General features: G+C 28.0%; 3 protein-coding genes across 5 annotated transcripts; 2 read left to right on the forward strand and 1 right to left on the reverse strand.

The window, feature by feature from the left end:
• Positions 1 to 3,596: 3,596 nt before the first annotated feature.
• LOC145975200 (TWiK family of potassium channels protein 18) lies at positions 3,597 to 6,678 on the reverse strand. The gene has a single exon (XM_083105514.1). It carries the CDS (start codon positions 6,373 to 6,375, stop codon positions 5,353 to 5,355), a length of 1,023 nt encoding a protein of 340 aa, XP_082961640.1. The 5' UTR covers positions 6,376 to 6,678; the 3' UTR covers positions 3,597 to 5,352.
• LOC145975201 (carbonic anhydrase) lies at positions 6,536 to 15,855 on the forward strand. Of its 3 annotated transcripts, XM_083105518.1 has the most exons (7): positions 6,536 to 6,654; positions 7,422 to 7,648; positions 11,989 to 12,036; positions 13,867 to 14,022; positions 14,416 to 14,639; positions 14,733 to 14,966; positions 15,120 to 15,855. In XM_083105518.1, the coding sequence occupies exons 2-7, from the start codon at positions 7,639 to 7,641 to the stop codon at positions 15,309 to 15,311; spliced, it is 864 nt and encodes a 287-aa protein (XP_082961644.1). In that variant the 5' UTR covers positions 6,536 to 6,654; positions 7,422 to 7,638; the 3' UTR covers positions 15,312 to 15,855. The 3 variants fall into 3 exon arrangements, with proteins under 3 accessions (XP_082961644.1, XP_082961641.1, XP_082961643.1); XM_083105515.1 differs by lacking the exons at positions 6,536 to 6,654; positions 7,422 to 7,648 and adding an exon at positions 7,967 to 8,123 and having other exon boundaries at positions 15,120 to 15,854; XM_083105517.1 differs by lacking the exons at positions 6,536 to 6,654; positions 7,422 to 7,648 and adding an exon at positions 9,560 to 9,702.
• A 1,211-nt stretch (positions 15,856 to 17,066) lies between these two features.
• On the forward strand, positions 17,067 to 19,679 carry LOC145975191 (uncharacterized). The gene is made up of 5 exons (XM_083105506.1): positions 17,067 to 17,848; positions 18,174 to 18,273; positions 18,832 to 18,939; positions 19,285 to 19,440; positions 19,510 to 19,679. Exons 1-5 carry the CDS (start codon positions 17,067 to 17,069, stop codon positions 19,558 to 19,560), a joined length of 1,197 nt encoding a protein of 398 aa, XP_082961632.1. The 3' UTR covers positions 19,561 to 19,679.
• Positions 19,680 to 20,679: the final 1,000 nt, after the last annotated feature.

Genomic DNA, 20,679 nt, shown 5'->3' on the forward strand with positions numbered 1-20,679 from the left:
GCATTATTTTTATTAATTCCATGAGAAAACAAACGTTTAACGAACAAAAGTTATTGTACATGGTATCCGAAAATTATGTGAAATTCGTAAAACTTCTTTTGTTTATAACTTTTTAATAAACAACGAACGACGGCTAAAATCTTTTGCATGTTACTCAGGACAGTGACCTTGATAACATATGTCAAGGTGAAGCTCATCGGAGGTGAGACCTCTAATATCAACTTTTATCCAAACGTTTAACGAACAAAAGAAAAAAACGTATTTTAAACGTATTTTAAACGTTTTTTTATCAGAAAAGAAACGTATTTTAAACGTTTTTTTTATCAGAAAAGAAACGTATCTCTTAACGTTTTTCAAGTGAACATTTTAACCAATTAAAAACGTTTTCAAGAATCGATTATGAAACGTTTCGAAGAAACATTTGTGAAACGTTTTTGAAACGAATATGTGCTACCTGGGAAATCTATTCGAAACTCGTTATTAGTCGCAAACTCAAGTTTTCCAAAACCGTAAATAGTGATTTGACTCTATATGAATTGACTCTACGGGGATTGGCTATATTAGCTTAAAAATTCAGGTGCAGATCAATCGCATTGAGATTGTCGTTTAAGTTGCGTCTCAGTAAAATGACAGGCATATCACACATGAAAATGGACTTAAGTCACTTGCTGGTTACATTAACATTGTTTTCCACAGGTAAATTTTTCAGTAAAATAAAATAGTTTTTTTTAAACACGAATATTATACATAATTATATTCCATGCATTATATATATTTCTATAATAATGATAAATATTTTTGTAGTATACATAAAATCCAAATTTTAAAATATAATAATTAAGAATATTAACTTTAAAAGTATTTCTCTAATCAAAAAATCTTAAGATACAATCATTATTATTTTTTTAATGTATTGCTTAAAATTAACAGTTCAACCTAAGAAACATTATATACTTGTTGGATTTATTGACAAGTAAAATTTATATTTCACTGCTTCATTCGCTCATTAGAAGACAACATAATGGACGATATTGTTACGCATTATTTGTGCATTTGTACAAAAGTTTATTCCAAAAGTTTTGATACGTCCGGCAGACTCTACGATTCTTTTCTTTCCTGGAAATTATACGATAAATATTGGTAGGACCAACTCTTATTCATAAATATCTGAGACAGAGAATAATAAATGGAATCTGACATTACGCGGATGGCCAATCGCTATCAATTCAAATTTTTTACTATAAAATCAAATAGTTGCATATGTTTATAGTTGATACGTCCGCTGAAATGTAAAACCATTTGCGCTTAAGTGATTCTTATCAAGTACCATGTCAACATACATAGGCATATGTAACTCTGTCTCTTGGAGTAAGAAGCAATAAATAAAAAGTAATACTAAGAGTGAGACCAGTAGTTATAACTTAAGTTTCTAAAACAAAAGTTGTAATTATAGCTGTCACGTAAAAATCCAAATGCTTCGTATGTTTATAATGTTCCATATGAAATCCTTCTATTTGACAATTCAAACAAAAAGCATCTTGGAAAATTATCAAAAAGAAAATTAAACAATCTTTGGGACGACACATATGTTTGACAGGTGTCCTGACTCATGAGCAAATTCTCATGAACAGTAAATTAGTCATCCTACTCGCACTTTTTACTGGACGGAGCTAAATCTCAAACCAAAGGGGCTCAATCAATTAAAAAACTAGAAAATGCCCTTCCTTTCAAAAGTCAGTTCTTTTACCCTAAAAAGAGAGCAATTGAAGTTTTCTAATTCGTCTAAAAAAGATTCTTATTATCTAGTGAGGAGGAGGAGCAATGACTTTAAAAATGCGAGTACAAGTTGCAATGACGTGCTCTTTTTCTCAGTCACAGTCGAGATTCAGTTACAGTTAGATACAGATATGATACTTTCTTTCATTTTTACCGTATTATCACAATTTTGAGAATTCAATCTTAATCTGATTCAAATTATATAGCCTCGGGGATCCTTTCTTGCGTCACGCAATTGAGTTATTAATCCGTTTTATATCTTAGTGAAAATGTTTTATTAAGATTTAATTGTGCATTGTGTGAAAGTGGATATTTATTCAAAATCTTCTAGTGAATATCCATTAGTCAGCTCTTCACGCTATAATTGCGAATCTCCGACCTCAGCTATTGGAATTTAATCGACGCATTCATTCTTGTGATACCAACAAGTAATGAATAAAATTGAGTAATTCTTTGTCTTTCTCCTTTCGCCTATCTTCTCATGTAAATTAAAACATTTTCCTTTTTTATTTACTCCTGCTAAATGTTTTACTCCTTTTTATTGATATAGATCACATTTTGTTTTACCATTCATCTTCATGTTCACAATTAATTATTAAACTTCTCTATTTTGGGACGATTTACGCGCCAATAAGATGGGGTTTCATTTAATAAGTTTTATTTAATCCATTTAAATACAAATGTTACTGGATTGATTTTATTTGAAAGAAGCATTAATAAAAATTTTTTGCATTGTTTCCTTTGAATTGTACGTATTTAATCATTTGTTCATGAAACAAATATATTTGACTTTTGTTGCTCCCATTTGAGCGTAAGGTAAATAAGAATAACGGTTGTCGGTATTTACATTTTCTTAATTTATCTTGAATAAATAATAAAGCAATAAAAAGCACTTCTTTTGTTATATTAATATTTCTTAGATAAGATTTATGACAGATATTTTACTCCAAAAATATTTGAGTGAACACAGTGAAAAAGTGTCTCTCTCTCTCTCTCTCTCTCTCTCTCTCTCTCTCTCTCTCTCTCTCTTTCTCTCTCTCTTTTGAATGTTAATTATTATTAAAAAAATTTTAGCTACATAAAATAAAAATCAGAAAATCTCTACAATATAATTCTATACAAATTACACGTTCGATCATTTTATCAGCTATAATGCAATTATACCAATATAACATAATAGAACTTTACAATTTATTTTTAGCTGATCCCTCTGCTACAAGATCATAATATCTCTTTCAGTAGTGCAGGAGACAATATAATTATTATAATTATTATTATATCATTAATTATAAATAAATTTTAAGATTTATAAGAAACATATCAAAAAATCATTTGACTGAAGAGATCATATATAATATAAAAAGTTCGTTAACTATTCTCTGCAGCAAAATAAACTGCAATGAAATGAGAATCATGACAGTTTTGGGTTAGGTTATTTCTGTGATGGATTATTTCAAGGCAGATACATGTAGATATATCTAATATAAGAGCGAGAGAAAAAGAGAGAGAGAGAGAGAGAGAGAGAGAGAGAGAGAGAACATACATCTGAATAGTACGTTGAACCGTCGAAAATTAAATGCGTCCAATTTTGTTAAAGGATAGATATACATAGAAATAGAGAATATCATTCGAATACACATTGCTTCGATAGCGTACTAGCCACAGTATTAATAAAATACAATATTTTTGTGTTTAATAAAATTATATTATATTAAAATTATAAAATTATAAAATTATATTATTGTTGAAATGCATATAGGGTTATAAAAATCAAAACACGCATTTCAATAATGTAGGCTTGGTTTTTGGTTCTTCAATAGATAATAATACTTTTATTCTTTGAGATATTGTGCCAATTACTACTTTTGTGGAATGTATAACACAATGCTTATAATAAATTTTTGTTTACATTAGTGCATCGTTTCTTAACAAAATATTGCAAGTTCATTAATTTAGTTGAACATTATTAACAGAATAACTATATTGTCGATGGAATAATTATATAATTATATAATCGCACGATTATTTTATAATTAACGTGTCTCGATGAATTAATGTATTTGCAATGTTTATTCATGTCTACATTCAATGTCATGTGTTATTTTATCAATAGCTCCATAAATTTCTGTGTCATCTTCAAATTTGCGATAAATAACAAATAATCACATTAATCAATAATCGTTTATTATCAAAATATATAATCTTCATAAATTATCCATATTTATTAGAAAATTAATTTCTTCAAGAATATTATAAAAATTTGCCCCTTAAATTTTCTCATAAAACTTGTAGGAAACAATGAAAAAAGTTTGATTTATCTATTTAAATTTTCTATTTATTTGATATTTAAGTATAAAGAAAAATAATATTATTTAGAAACATATTAATATTTTGATGAAGATATTAAATAAAAGTTAAATAAAATTTTTGAAGATCAGTGGTACTTTTTTATCGCTTTTTAAATCTTTTTATAGTGTCTTTTTGTGTAATCGGTTTCTTAACTAACATACATAAATGTTGTGCAATCTTCGCGTTTCTATTTATAGTATATGTGATAATTCTTTGAAACTATATGTATGTAAGTTTATATTTCGACGACACGTTTCCAATATTATAAAATGTAAATAGTTTTTTATAAGAAATCATGAAGTGACTAGTATCTAATCGATAAATGATACATTGTGTAAATAAATGTAAATTATTGCACATTTTTATTTTAAATATATATATATATATATATATATATATATATTATTTACAAATAAAATCGACGCAATATACTGCAGATTTTTGGATATCAAAACTATTACTGACACAGCTATTAATATAAATTACAACTCGGATTTAACAAGCAAACTTCTAATATTCGTCTATACGGTTTATACGGAACTTAATCATATTAATTAAATTTGAAAATATTAACAATCTTATCTTAGCAATTTAAGTCTAATAATTATAATTAAATTAATTATAATTAATATTGTACAATATAATACAGCAAAAATTATAAATTTTATGATTTGTATGAAATTTTATATTTGTGTTTTATATGATTCACATTTTATAGCATTTATAGTACTTTACTCCATAATTCTATTTATTTTTACCAATTATTTATAATCAAAAAAATCTTCTTTTTCGACATCAAAAACTAGATTATTTTTATCGCTTTATACGTATGATAATATTAAATATAAGAATAAGAAACGTATGATAATATTAAATATAAGAATAAGAAACGCAGTTTGGATTATCGGGCTATAGATATGTGTAATCATCAGTGAATAAATCGAAAGCATCATTTTAATACTGTTTGATTAGTCTGCACTTATGATAACATTAACGTTGATGAAATAACAGTTACGTTTATATATAGCACGTTTTTACTTCCGATACAATATTATTTTTTTCTATGTTTATATAGTTTTTTATAATGTTTTTCGCTGCTTTTAGTTTCTTCTGTAACAAAACTTTAACAAATAGTTCTTAATTTATTAGCGCTAGTTTCCTTACATAAATATATTTTGGCATTATTTACAACTGCAATAATGCACTTCGCGATCTTTTTCTGATTTTTCAATCAATAGGTTCCGACTTGCAACATGTCACTATCTTATAATGAGTCGCGTCCATCGCTTGAGTAAGCTGTTCCTTGAGCTCTCGAGCCTTCACATATACATCCTCCTTCATCAGATTGTAACACATGGCTATCAAACCCATACCCAGCAGTAAGTACACAAAATTGATGATGAGCTTCGTCTGGCTACTCTGCGTGGAATCGCTCTGACTCCAGCCTGGCACGAAATCGCCCATACCAATTTTGCAGAGAGACGTAACGCAGAAGTAAGCACTGTCTAGATAGTCCCATCCTTCCCACTCGGCGAACATGATTGCGCCGGCGAGAATGTAGCCGAATATCACCCAGAGACAAGCGGTCGAAGGTACAGTAATTCTCTGTCCAGGTTTCCGTTGGCCAGTGCATTCATGCAATCGTGTGTACAGCCATTTAAAAGTTTGCGCAAGCACGCTGCCCATGTTTAGGAAGTAGAGCACGTAGAGCGGGATGCCAAGCACCGCGTATATTACGGTAGCAACCTTGCCCCACTGGGTCTTGGGCACCAGACTGCCGTAGCCGATCATAGTGAATATTGACAGGCAGAACATCAACGCCGCCGGAAATGACCAGATATCTTTGGGTTTGAGGCCGCTGCAGTTCAGCTTCTGCCGCACACCGTTGGTGATGTTCTCTTGATAACGGCGTAGAATACTATTGGACACCACATAAAAAGTAGTGTGGTTGAACACGTTCACTGATTGATTGCTGGCAGTGCTGAACCACAACTCGTCGGCGTACTCCCTGCGAATAACCTCCCGCATGCACACCGTCTCCGGCTGATCGATCTGGGTAGTCTCGATCATCATAAAGCCGAATGCGCCCACTATAGCGTAGCCTACTACTAATCCACCTACACCCACTTGGGTGCACATGAAAGCCACCAACTTTCGGCAACAATCCTTGACGCGTTCTCGAGGATCGACCCCGGTCGATGTCGAGGACGAATCTCGGCTCTTCAGAGAGGATCTCATCACGCGTGGCATACTTGGACACGAACTACCAGATCGGCAAAGAAACTCACATGGAACGCTACTTTGGCGCTGACACTCACGACTCCCCTCGTGCCGCTTTTCTATTTTTGGTCGGAACGCCTTGCCACTCGCTTCTCGTTTCTTCTTCGAGCTTTCGCTGCCTTTTTCTCTTCTTTTGTTGAAGTAGTGTATCCACGTTGCTACGCGGTTTCACTTCTGTGGACAACTTCTACGAAATTAAAATCACCAGATTGAGGGCGTTTTATTAAAATGCATACACAAACATAATCCGTAAGTAAATTTTCTTACTACAAAATAAATTATTTAGATTTAAAATCAACTTTATCTCTAAACTTTAAACAAGCTATACATATAATTTAATAATATACTGTTTTTTCATAAATTATTAAACTCTTCTTACGATTTAATAAATAATATATAGATAATGAAAGTTCGTTCTCTTAAAATTTAAAGACAAAAACACACTATTAATTTTTATTTTTTTAGAAATTTTGGATTCTTTTCCTTCTCTCTCTCTCTCTCTCTCTCTCTCTCTCTCTCTCTCTCTCTTTTTCTCTTAAAATTTAGTAAGAAATGCCATATATAAAATATTAAATTATTTTTAAATCATATAAATGTTTATTGATACATTTAATTTATTAATTTAAATGATATAATTTATTTTAATATCTTCTAAGGTGTAACTTCTTTCTTTGATGACAATGTATTTAAAGAAAAAAATTGTTTCATTATTAAGCGATTACATGCCAACTGATACAGTTTACTATTTTTATCGACACCTCCACGAACAATCTCTACTAATTTTATCGAAATGCGTGTGAGTGAACTCGAAATAGTTACATATAACAGTGACTGCTGCCAAATAATATTTAGCAACAATATGTACGAAAACAGTTAAAATGATTTTTTTACCCTAAACGAAAACATATCATGAAGAATTATTACAGATATGCGTTATTAGATACGTGATATTGTAAACCATGAAATAAATGATTTATAAAGAAGTTCCTTATCGTTATTTGTTTTTATTATTTCAGTCATATAAAATTCAATGAAAAGGATGTTTGTGAAACAATATCAAGTGTGAAAGCAGCTTTAATGTGATGTGTCACCGTCATCAGCATTCCAAATAGCATCGCAAGTATATCGGAACATGAGGGGGAGATAGAGAGAGGATCGTATGATATAATAAACCGCATCATCGTGAAAGAGGAGGAGATTACCTTTGTTAAATTATTTACTCTCTACAAAGCTATGCACGGAAGTATGCATATTTAATATTATTATAAATTTAAAATTATTTCGCATATTGAAATGTTTACTTAAGCTTTAATAAGTACAAAATCAGGTTACGCAATTTTATTATATTTAACGTTTACGCCGTAGTAAACACGCGTTGTTAAAATTCCATACATTTATACAGACCTAAAGATAAACGAGTTATATTTTATGGAGATACGTTACATATTTTGGCACCCGTTTGAGCATATGGGCAATTGATCAATCGATCCGAGACACGCAGTTCTCATATTGACTGATCGAGAATGCAGTTTCGCGAGAGTTCAATATAAGCCTGCACGGGGGTTGGCTACGTCAGCTTCTTGACGAAGAATTTGCTAGGTAGATCAGTCGGATGACGATCGTCGTCCAAGCTGCTTCTCGTAAAATAACGAGCACATCACGTGTAAAAATGGGTTTAGATCACTTGCTACTGATTGTATTAACGTTACTTTGCACAGGTAAAACATTTTGCGATTTTTCAATAGTATTCCGCGTTTTTTTGTGTTCTTTTATTACTGGATTTTGAAGAATTTAAAAGAAAAAGGAGGAAGAAAGAACAAATGGAAAAATTAAGTTATTTCTGCGAGAAAGAGAGAGAAGTTAATAATCTATAAAAATTAATACATAATACATATATGAAGCGATTTATTTAAAAGAAACAGTGTTTTGTGTGTGTGTGTATGTGTTTAAAAATAATCAAGCATTAAAAGTAAAAAAAGAAAGAAAAGTAATTAAATGTTGAAAGCAAAGTAGCATCTTAATATTAAAAATAATTGTGCATTTATTTACAAAATTCACTGATATTTTTTCTTTTATATCTATTATAAAGAGAACTGAAAATTCAATTTGATATATCAATCCATTTTTATTCTGCTTCTTTGAATTAAATTTTTGAAAAATATGTTCAAGAATATCTACATGCAATATATATGTCAGCCAATGGAGTATTTCTTGTTCATATCGTTCTTCTCTCTGTTACAAAATTTATTTTAAGCTTAAAAATATTTAATCACATTTTGATAGTAACACAAATTTATTTACTTGAAGAAACACACTTTTTTTTAAAATATTTTCGTAATAACGAAAGTATGTCGCAATCTGGCTTCATTATTATCATATAAACTTTAATCTCTTGTATAAATCTGATTTATAAAAACACTTGTATATGAGTGACTATGATTATGATGATTTTCAATGAAAAAATGTAACGTTGATGATAGCTATGCTGGTACTTACTTATTGATCGCTTGAATGCTGATGAAAGCATGAACCGCGCGTCTAAATTTAATATCTGGACCATGTTTTGTTCGCGAATTTAATTTTACTCGGATGATCGCTGCAGTTTGCTCACGATGACGATGGTGTATCGATGCAACGATAATATAATATTTTACTTATTTCTTTGCGAGCAAAGTAATAACCAATATCTAAGATCTTCCTTTTTAGCATTTTGTTATACTTTTTGTATTTAAAATAAAAAAATAAACATTATATTTTATAGAAAAATTTTTTTATAAAAAAGATTACAGAAACGATTTTGCTAAAGGGAACAAAATTTGTATTCTTGGTGCAATAATTGAATAATTGAAATATTTGTTGTTTTATTTTTTCATCTCTTTCAATGTTTCAATCCTTTTTTTTAAATAATTTAATTAATCAAAATATAGATTAAACGAATTATTTCACTATCATTTATTCTATTCGCGATTGATCAATGTAGATAAAGGAATGCATTCGATTATCAGGTGAAACATTTCAATTCTGATGTATTTAAGAATGCCATTTGCCTAATGGGATACGTTGGTCAGATGATCAGTTGGTCCGCGTCATATGATATAGCAGCAATGCCCTGCCATATACCGCTGTACATGCTAAATCTCATGCGATAGCTCCTCATGTAATCTCGGGGTTATCTAGTTAGATTTACGTCGCGTTCATCAGTCGTACACTTGTCGTCATCGCGCTCGTGTGTCATTCATCGCGATCGTTTTAGGTGGCTCTCCGCGATGAATCTCTTTTGCCTAATCGTCTTTTTAGGTAAGGACTCTATCGCTGCGTTTCCTCGATAATTCCCGCTGTGATTACTCTTTTGTCATTTTGCTTGCCAATTTATTCAGAAAATATATCAGTATGAATGAAAAAATTAATTCATTCATATAGAAGATCTCCCAGTATTTTTTTTCGCGATTAACTTATTAATTATTGTTTAATTATATCTATGAAATATTAATGCATTTAAGACATTCAATTTATCTTTAGTGTTGCGATAAGTTGTTACAAAATTTTACGTACTGTTCATTGTCAGACATCTATAATATATCTCAGTACTGTATTTTTTTCCTTTTTTTATCAACTCATTCAATTTACTGATGTAACTGCCTTACGATTAGTTATCTTAAATATTCTTACATACTCTTATTATCATGTTGTTTTAAGTGAAATAGATTTGAGATAATATACATCTTTCATATTTCTCTTAACTATGTCGCAAGTAAGCGTTTATCTATTTAAACCAAACACCGCTACTGTTTTGTATACTTGTTCATACACTATACAAAATACTTATGAGCTAAACATTTATTTTTTTATCCAGTGTTCAATGTTTAAAATTGCCCAAATATTAAATACGATAGTATTTATAAATTTCTCTAAATTAATTTCTGAAAAATTTTAATATCTAAATAATTTATGTATAGAAAAATACAACATATATAATCTCTAAAGAAATAAGCTCTAAAGGTTAACAATTATAATCATTATTAAAAATGAATTATACAAGTTAAACATTTTATTTTTAGATTTGATAATATCGGCAGAATAAATATTTAATAATAGATATACGAGAATAAATATATATTTTCGAATTTTACTATAATTACTATATGTTTGACGAAAGTAGTTAATTATACAACATACAAAACTGTCATTTTCCCACAAATGAAGTATTTCGAGTCGGAGAAATACATATCGGGCGACATAGGTATGTCTATGGTACTGAATTATCTCGAGCATCCCTAAAACTATGTACGAAACTCGTATACCGATCGGTCGATCTTGCGCACTATCCCCGCAGCGGAAGTATGCATTATGCTCATTAAAATCTGCAGGTCGTTTGAATGATTCGGCCGTTGTTGCGGCCGGCGCGCTGATCTAGAAAGCGCCGGCGTTTACCCACCGATTGTGATCCAATTGACCGCCGCGCGGACGGCTTTCGTGGAACGATCGCTTTTGCTTGGATTTGCTCGTCTTTTTTTTCGTTGGCCACGACGATAGAATACGATTAGGAACAAGTGCGAATTTGACGTGGCCCGAGCGGTCAATGAGGTCAATTCTGTTTCCTGTCGCGCGTGTTCAATTACTTATCGAGTCCAACGGAACGAACATGCTCGCGATATGGCGAGCTGTTCGCGTGGCGGTAGCATGGAAACAATTATTTTATTGGCAGTTCGTGCAAACTCGACAAATTGATACCACGAGGACGAAGTCAGCGCCGGCTTTAGCTCGTGATTATTACATCACACACGTTCTCCACAAAATCTCATTCAGAAATTTAATTCGCATTTGCATCTAATACCATAATTGAGCAATCGGATTGAAGTTAATCAAAATAATCTCGACGAAATATACTGTCTAACTGGGGAAGTGTATTATTTCATTATATACGCTGCGTATAGTCATTTTCTTCTTTATAGTCCTTTTGTTCGTGTCCGAACATGGTGGTCTCTCTCTTTCATATATCTGTATTGCGCACCAGATTATCACACGTATATGTCATTTTACATATATAGAATTAGTTTTAACAATAATTACGATTTAACAATAATTACTATTGCTTTTGATATTAATACTCGAAGACTGTCATTAATATCTATGAAAAATATTTTTTTTTATTTATTAAATAATATTTATAAGTAATATTATATATTTATAAGTAATTTATAAGTTATATATATAAACATATAATTATATATTTTTATAATAACAGGCTTTTATTTTTAAAATCAGAATCAACTAGAAAATAATTGGAAGGAATATTAGCTAAAATACTACTCAAAAGGAGTTCTTGTAAAATGTGAAAAATTGTTATTTTCCGGAATATTGTTTAAAATTAGCAATTTAACGTAAGAATTATTATCTATATGTGTGTTGGGACGATTTATGAGCAAGGTTAATTGGCGTCTCTATTTCACTGTTTGTTATGAAACAGTAGAATGAATGTGTAATTGCATTATTCTACAAAAGTTTTTTCCTAGATTAACTATAATCACTGGGGGAGAAATATTCCTGAATGAAAAAAAATAAATATTGTATACTTTGTTTCAGGTTTACAAGCAGTGACAGCATCTGAGTGGGGATATTGGGGCAAATATGGTAATTATAATAATTATAATAAAACTTTTACATTGCACTTTGCGTATTTACACGCATTTATAATTTATGAACGACATCAAAAACAATTTTTTAATAAATAGTGCATAAGATTGAAATAAAATGTAATACTTTTCAAAAGTTAATCCTATCGAAAAGAGAAAGCATTACCTTTAAATTGAAATAAAATAATAATTTTAAATTGAAATAAACCATATTGTCAATATTGAGTCATTTGAGTTACAATGCTTTATCAGAAATATTAACAATATATAATAAATTAGTCTTTTACTGCTATATATCTTGTAAAAATACATACACACATATAAATGTCAATTATTATCAATCGCTTATTTTTCAATAGCCTTTATCGATCGTATAAAAAAAAACTGATGATCGTGACTTTAAATTTCAATTCTCGAAAAATTTTATTTGCGAAAAACGAATAAATACAATAACTACACTGTTCTCATTTAGCTTATGCGAAACTTACATGCAAGCCATTAGCGATTTAATAACGGCAACCTTGAATGTCAGTTAAAGATATTTAAAGAACAAAGTCAGTATTAAATTTCCTTTAATGAAACAAAAAGAATTCACACAAGCATCTATGATCTAAACAGAAAATTCAGATCTATATAAATTTTTTTAAAAATCTTACATATTTATAGTTTAATATATCTCTATTGTGCTAGAAATGTTATAACATTTTAAATTTCTGTAGCATATATATAATATTTAATATAAATTATCAATATACATATATGAATATTTACTATAATAAATTCATCATTACATCGAGAATGCTTATTTAGCTATAATTGTGCTTATATTTCATTTATTGCAAGTGAACACTGACAATACTCATGTGTGTGTGCTAATTATTGCGCAAGTTAATGCGAAGATCTAAAATAATTTTAGACTTACAGTAAGACTACAGATTAATTATCTACTTTGTAAATGTTTAGACAACTCTAAACAAATGTTATCATTTAGATAATATATTTGAAGCAAATGTAAAAGCGTTTTTTTTTATTTCACATATTACCATAATCTGCAAAACAATCTCTTAAAAATCTTTTAACTGCCGTTTAATATGTTTATCTTATATTTACTTAGATTTTATTATAATTTTACAACTAAGATATTAATAAGGCTCTATTTATGAAAAAACAAATTATTATTTTAATTCTTTTTTTATATCTTTTCTCTATTAAAAAGTGTTTCATAAAGTCATTATTACTTCTCGTATCAAACTGTAATTTGATACAATGTAATCATAATATTTAAGTATTAATGAAAACTTCATAAAGTATGACATTACGTATTATGGCTAAAATAGCACGTTCACACGTTCAACAGTAACGCTGCGTCAACTATCGTTAAAGTGTGTTTAAAAATAAAACATTTAATGATGTATCTTCTCTTGTAAATAATCGGAAAATATTGATTGAAATCCGTTTCAGATTTAAGAGATAAAAAGAATTTATTATGACTAAAAATAAAATAAAAGAACTTTTTTTAATTTCTTCAAATAATTAATCCATGGTTCTAATATAAAAATAGATTATATTTTCTTACAATTAAAAGTGCTTTTAATTTCATATTTAATTTAATATTTATGTACAATTTATTTTAATATACATATTATCGAGGATTGCAAAAAATATTAAGAAACTGTTTTTAGAAAATGACGATGATAAGAGCTGTGTATATGTGTAAATTATAATTCTCTTTTAGATTATAATAACAATACCGTATTAAATATCTTTATGATAATAATTATATAATAGTTCTAAACTTTATTATCGATTTTTGTAAATAATTTCGCAGGACCAAAGACCTGGTCGGAATTGTGCGCGACAGGAAAAAGACAGTCACCGATCGATATTGTGACGGAAGATGCCATAAGAATTGATCTCGGTGCTCTCAAGTTCGATCGATATGATTTTGCGTTTTCTGGCTCATTGATTAATAATGGACATACTAGTAAGTAAATTACAATATATTACATTTCAATATTTTTTGTTTTGTCAAACATGTATTTTTCAGCTATTTTTTCTAGCTATCAGTATCACTGTATATTTATTATTTCTTTTATCATTTGTATTTGTTCTATTTTTATTTCTATATTATGAATATTTAACATTACTTTTAGAAATGTTGTGTATAATTTATGATTTATATTTGCATTGTGTTTAAATAAATAAAATATTAAATATTACAGATATAAAATAATTTTTACTTGAGATAAATCGGATTTAAAATAATAAAAAAGCGTTAATATTTTAATCATTATTTCACAAATTAAGTGAATTCTTATTATAATAAATGAAAAAGAAAATTTAATTTATTATTATTTATAAAAAAATATTTTTATAGTACTAGTTAAATTGGACGGTGTACCAATCCATCTAAGCGGTGGAAGTTTGCCATCGGTATACGTTCTGGAGCAAATGCATTTTCATTGGAGCGCTGAACATACCGTGGACGGTGTACGTGATCCATTGGAATTGCATTTGGTGCATTACAATAACCAGTATGCAAATTTTAGCGAAGCCACGCAACACGAGAACGGGATCGTCGTTGTCGCAGTTTTATTTGAAGTAGGAATAATATTGATTACATTTTTGTATATTTCTTATATTTATAATTTTTTTAAATATATTATAGACATTAATTGTTATATTCTATTATAGTTCAACAATTACGACAATCCGGATTTGATGCCAATTTTAGAAACGACGAAAATAGTGTCGAATTGGGTGGGAAAGAACATGGCACCGATGAGAAACAAATTGATACCTTTGTTGCTTCTACCGAAAGATCATACGACGTATTATAGTTATGAAGGATCTTTGACCACGCCGGGATGTCAGGAATCTGTAATGTGGTTTGTTATGACCGAAAAACTCGCGATATCGGAGGCACAGGTGATTTGAGTATAAAATTGTCCACAAAAATTAATTTAATAGATATGCAATTTTTTAAGGACTTGTATGAAATTATTTTTCTTTTATTTAAAATATTTTCTATTGAAATAATAATTATTTTAATGTCTAATATGTAACCGTGTGCACATACAGATGAATGTGTTCAGACATGTGCAGAACAGCAATGGCACTCTGAAGTACAATTACAGACCTAAACAGGAGCTCGGCAATAGAAAGGTGCATCATCGTCTGGAAGGATATAACAGTGCGTCGTCCTTATATGCCTCGAATATAATTTCGGTTGTCAATGTCTTTCTAGTCAGTCTTTTATATAAAAATTTTTAGTCTGGAATAGTAAAGCTGAACTTTATGTTACAATATATGTAATGTGCGATATGACAACTGCGTGATATTATTTGTTATATACATTGTTTTAGAAGAAAGAAAAGATGTGTATTTATTATAATGAATGTTGTATAACTGCATTATTTCTAAGATGATGCGTTGGAAGCTCTGAAAATATTATTATTATAATATGTATATTTAAAAAGATACAAATTTTATGAATAATGAAAATAATTATTCTTTTCCGAAGTAATATAATAATATTGATCAAATGTTTGCAATAGTAAAAAATTTATAAAATTTCTTAGTCTTTTTCGACGTAATGGATTCGAATTTCCATGTTAATTATGTATTAATCTGCGTGCAAGGAAACGTTTTTATATAAACATATTCAATTTTGTAATAATAATATATATTACTATTTAATATGAATAATACGTATGTTTGTAACGTATTTAATCGTAAGTAAGCATTAAGATGTTAATAATAATAAATAATTATTCGGTTGATTAATCAACTGAAACGATGACAAAAAAACAAAAGTGATAAATAAAACAAAATTTTTATAATAAAAACATTCTCTTATTTATAGAAAGATAAATTGCATTACATACATCAAATACATTAATATATAATATATATTAATATCAATATTAATAATTAAAATCAATATTAATATATTAATTTTTTAAAAAAGTCATAGACACTTTTTACTTAATATAAGATAAAAATTAATTCTTGAAAATTAAAAAACAAAATTGCAAAAATTATTAATTTTTTATTTGATATCCTCTTCCAAAGCAATTTTAAATTAATTCAATGTAAAAATTAAATTTTTGTACTCGATATGCAAAAATTTTTTTCTTTCTAATATTAAATTGTGAAGAAATTAAAAGTAATAATTTTTTATAAGAAAATAACTTTATATTTTTAAATAATAATACCCTATTAAAATCAAAATTTTTATTAAAATATTCACTTATTAAAATCTTTCATTAAAAAGAAGCTTACCGTGAGTGTATAATCGATCTATAATTAATCAAAATGTATTTGTTAATCAATTCATAATTAACGTTGCTCCACAATATTTTAAAAAATTTTATATCAATAAGCTATAACTATAACAATATTTTCTCATTGCACATTAAGTTCATGGTAGATATATTTCAGTTTTGACAAATCACGAATGACAAATTTGTCCTATAGCCTTAGATTTCGGCTTTTACAATGTTCGATGGAAAGCCATAAGATAATTACTACCTCCAATGTAGGGAAGTAGCACAAGAAATTTCATGATCTCGTCTATATTCTCAATAAACAGAATAAAAAATAAAGTGCCATAGTAAGTGAATTATCGATCAGTATAAATTCTCTGCTCCCTTATAATAAAACATAAAATCCTAAACATTATCTGTTCGAAGATATCTTGCTTTATCTACTTTATGAGAATATTTAAGTTTCGTAGTATCTCACACAATGATTAAAGACTAAAAAAAAAAATGTCATTGTTCGTCGCAGGACAACGCATGACAGCGCATTATATATTAATAATTACCGAACAGAAGAATGGCAAATTCTTTTAAACTTCTGAATGTTATAGAAGGAAAAAAATCAATTTTTACTTACAAAGAAAAAAAAAGAATAATTAAGGAAGAGATATAGATGCAAAAAAATGAGACAGAGATAATAATCGAAATCGTAATTCTCGTATGCTATGTTTGCCAAGTTAGTTTCGATTCAGCACGAACAGAAGACATGTCAGGAATAAATTTTCAAAACGTGAATTTTCTAAATAATCGAGCAAACATCATCTCGGGAAATTTATTACCGATGACAGATGATAATTCGTTTCCGATATTTTGCCGTATATACAGAGCCTTCGTCTGGTCAATAGAAGTGATTCATGCGATCTCATTAATCATCGGAATGACCGTAGTTTCAAAAGAAAAGGCTTTGAAAGATGGTATTATCTCCATCGTTGTCATAATGGAAGCATCTTTCTTACTTGCGGGTATTTATATGCGGCAAAAGTTAACAATACAAGTGATCCGGAAAATGAACGACATCCTGCGAAATGCGGACATGATCATGGTGGACCTCGTGAAAACAGCATTGAAACCAATTATTTTGCCATTTATAATTTATGGGGTGGCCAGTGTGATATCTGTCACTATATGGACTATACATCCGATTATATTGATTTTTGAAAAGAGTACATTTTATTTCATGGATTACAATTTGCCAGCATTTTTCAGTCCCGAACCGTTTTCAGTATACATTCTAATTTTGTCGACTGTCATTATGACAATGGGCGCTGTCTACTTGTTCTTAAGGAAATACAGTTTGGACGTATACATGATGCATCTGGTGTTGATGTTAACTGCACAATATCGATACACCGCGATAAAACTGACATTATTATTTCAGAAACTACAAGACGACAATGAAACCTCTCAAAAAAAGTGTCATCCTATGACAGATCAATGGGCGAAAAAGGAACTGAGAGCGTTATGTCAGCATCAAAACAATGTTTTGTTGTATGTGTTTTTAATATAATTATTTAAAAAAATAGAATACAATTATTAAGTAATAAAAAAATAATTTTAAGAGAATGCTTTAATTATAGAGTTATAATTAAATGACAATGCTTTTAATAAAATACTACAAAAAATTATAAAAATTATAATATCAAAATTTTATTGCACATATTTCAATTTTTATAATAATCCTATAATTTTTTATTAATTTTAATATTTGATGAAATTCAATAAATTCATTGTTTTATGTAATTTATGTTTTGTTTTTATTTATTGTGTGATATAATATTTGATACATTCTGTGTATATATTTTACGTGTTACAGCATATCAATTATGTTAAGGAAACTTCTGTCGGTGAACTTCAGTCTATTGTATCTTAATAGTGTTTTCCGCTTCTGCTTTTTAGGTATCTTAATGACCACAGTAGGTAACAATAACGAACATTGATAGAATTCAAAAAGAGAATAAAAAATAGAAATTAATTATTTAAAAAATTATGTTGTATTTAATAATAATTTTTATCTATTAACAAATCATGTTTTGTATTTTTCTGTTTTTTTAAATTTCCTTTAAGAAATTAACATTTGTGTTGCACGAACATATAAAAAAAAGAATTATATATATATATATATAGTTCTTTTGTGTGTGTATATATATATATATATATATATATATATATATATATATATATATATATATATATATATAGTCTTCTTTCCTGTGATTTCTTTTTTAATTAAATTAAAATCAAAGAATTTATTTTTTATCTTATTTTTATCTTATTTTATCTTATTTGTATTATTTTCAGATAAAAGTGTGATAAATAAAATAATAGTTTGCATTTGTAATTCAATTCTGAAATAAAAAAATATAAACAATTTATTTAAATTTATATATTCAAGAAATTTTTTAAGAAAGTGAGAATTGTATAATTCCCTTTTATTTCCAATTCTTTAACAAAATGTATTTATAAATTTTTAGATACCATCTTTAACATTCATGGAAGGAATCTCGATTCTTTCATTCGCAGCTGGTTCAATAATGCAATTCTTTCTGTTATGTTCTTCCGTCCAGACATTATCAGACGCAGTAAGATTTATATTATCGCAATTGTTTTTCCTTCATATAAGTAATAATATTAATATCAAGGAGCAATTTGTTAAATTTTATCTATATTATACTATATTGCTACAAATTTTTTTTCGTTATATTTTTGCTTATTAAAAAAGTTAAAGTACGAAAATATGAATAATTAATTATCAATAAACAAAAAAGAGATATTCGTGTGTAAGCGCGCATGCATAACTTTGCTTATTTATGAAAATGATTATAAAATATAAATATTGAAAAAAAAATTAAATAAAAAATAATATATACTAATAACTTTCTCTTTTTTTTATATATCACTTTTTGTATCAAATATATTTATAACAGAGTACCGAAGTGACGGATAAAGCATTTGATGAAGGCTGGTATCAACTTAAATCATCGATGCAACGTACATTTATATTACTAATATTGGCTAATAATTTGGAATGTAAAATTGCGGCAATTGATAAGTTCAATCTGTCTCTGCCCTCATTTATGACGGTAAATTCTAATATGCTTTATATAAAATTTGAAATTTCTTATATCACATTTTTTATGATGATATTTTAGATTATGAATCAATCATATTCAATCGCTCTTTTGTTTTTAAGAGCAAAATAAAACAAAAAAAAACATTGTGCACTTATAAATGTATTAGAGAGAATAGAATAGAGAGAACAAATTAAAGACAAAAAAAACAGTTAAGCAAAAATATTTCAAAAAAAATCTGTAAAAGTAGATACATATGTTTTGCATGATAATTCGAGAAATATAAATATAACAAAAATGTTTTAAAATTGTTGTAAAATTGTTTTAAATATAATAATATAATATTAAGTAATTTAATCTTTGTATTTTATTAATCTTTTCTTCATTATTTTATAAATTGGAAATAAAAGATTATATCAGCATGTTTTTATGCCATAATATTTGTACTATTATTATTCTCTCCAATAAGAAAAGTATTAGTATATATAATTAAATATATTTTTATACTATCAAGAGTAAAATATATGAAAAAATATAATATTCTGTACATATGGTAATATTTTTCTATTAAAATCAACCATGAAGAAGAATAACAATTTGTTCAAATTTGATAGCTGTCTATGAAACTTTCAAATTATGATAGAGAATTTTACGGAATGCATTAAACAAATGATGCAAACAATAATAAAAATATTAAATATAAATAATAGTAATTGTAAAGAAATTTATATAAAAATCTATATGCTATCCAATAATCAGCGATCATTCATTAAGAATATTATTATAGTATGTACATATTATTACATGGCTGATCCAAATTAGCAGGTTTTAAAATCACAGTCTATTCACAACAATCATTCTATATAGAAATTTTTGTGCTGACAATGAAAAAGCTTATGGAATGTATCGATAGTGAGTACACATTTATGAAGAAGATCATCCTGAATGTCTGTGTATATATAACTTCATTATTGACAATAACACGCTATTGTTACGATAAAATTGCTGTATTTCATGAAAGTAACTCCACCAACAAATCTCAAAAAGAACGGTTCTCAAAAAGAAAATATTCTAATATAATTCATCGAAAGCAGTGTCATAGAAAATATAAGTGTTTTATCAAAATTATAGTTCAAAAAGTAAACAGTAAGCGTTTGCTAATTTCGCAATTTACTATTTTACTATTATTTATAGATCTTTTATCAAAGAAAAAAAACTTACTGTGATGATTAATCAGTGCTTAATAGATAG

The sequence above is a fragment of the Camponotus vicinus genome, unplaced genomic scaffold, assembly GCF_025532165.1.
Source record: "Camponotus vicinus isolate PSW18456_S1 unplaced genomic scaffold, iyCamVici1.0 SCAF_7, whole genome shotgun sequence".
Lineage (NCBI taxonomy): Eukaryota > Metazoa > Arthropoda > Insecta > Hymenoptera > Formicidae > Camponotus > Camponotus vicinus.

Coding starts and splice junctions, on each gene's coding strand:
- LOC145975200 (XM_083105514.1), bottom strand. CDS start 6,375: ATGCCACGCGTGATGAGATCCTCTCTGAAGAGCCGAGATTCGTCCTCG.
- LOC145975201 (XM_083105515.1), top strand. CDS start 8,018: ATGACGATCGTCGTCCAAGCTGCTTCTCGTAAAATAACGAGCACATCA. Junction 8,124..11,988: donor ATTAACGTTACTTTGCACAG/GTAAAACATTTT, acceptor ACTTTGTTTCAG/GTTTACAAGCAGTGACAGCA. Junction 14,640..14,732: donor TTGTCGCAGTTTTATTTGAA/GTAGGAATAATA, acceptor ATTCTATTATAG/TTCAACAATTACGACAATCC.
- LOC145975191 (XM_083105506.1), top strand. CDS start 17,067: ATGTCAGGAATAAATTTTCAAAACGTGAATTTTCTAAATAATCGAGCA. Junction 17,849..18,173: donor CATCAAAACAATGTTTTGTT/GTATGTGTTTTT, acceptor TACGTGTTACAG/CATATCAATTATGTTAAGGA. Junction 19,441..19,509: donor CTCTGCCCTCATTTATGACG/GTAAATTCTAAT, acceptor ATGATATTTTAG/ATTATGAATCAATCATATTC.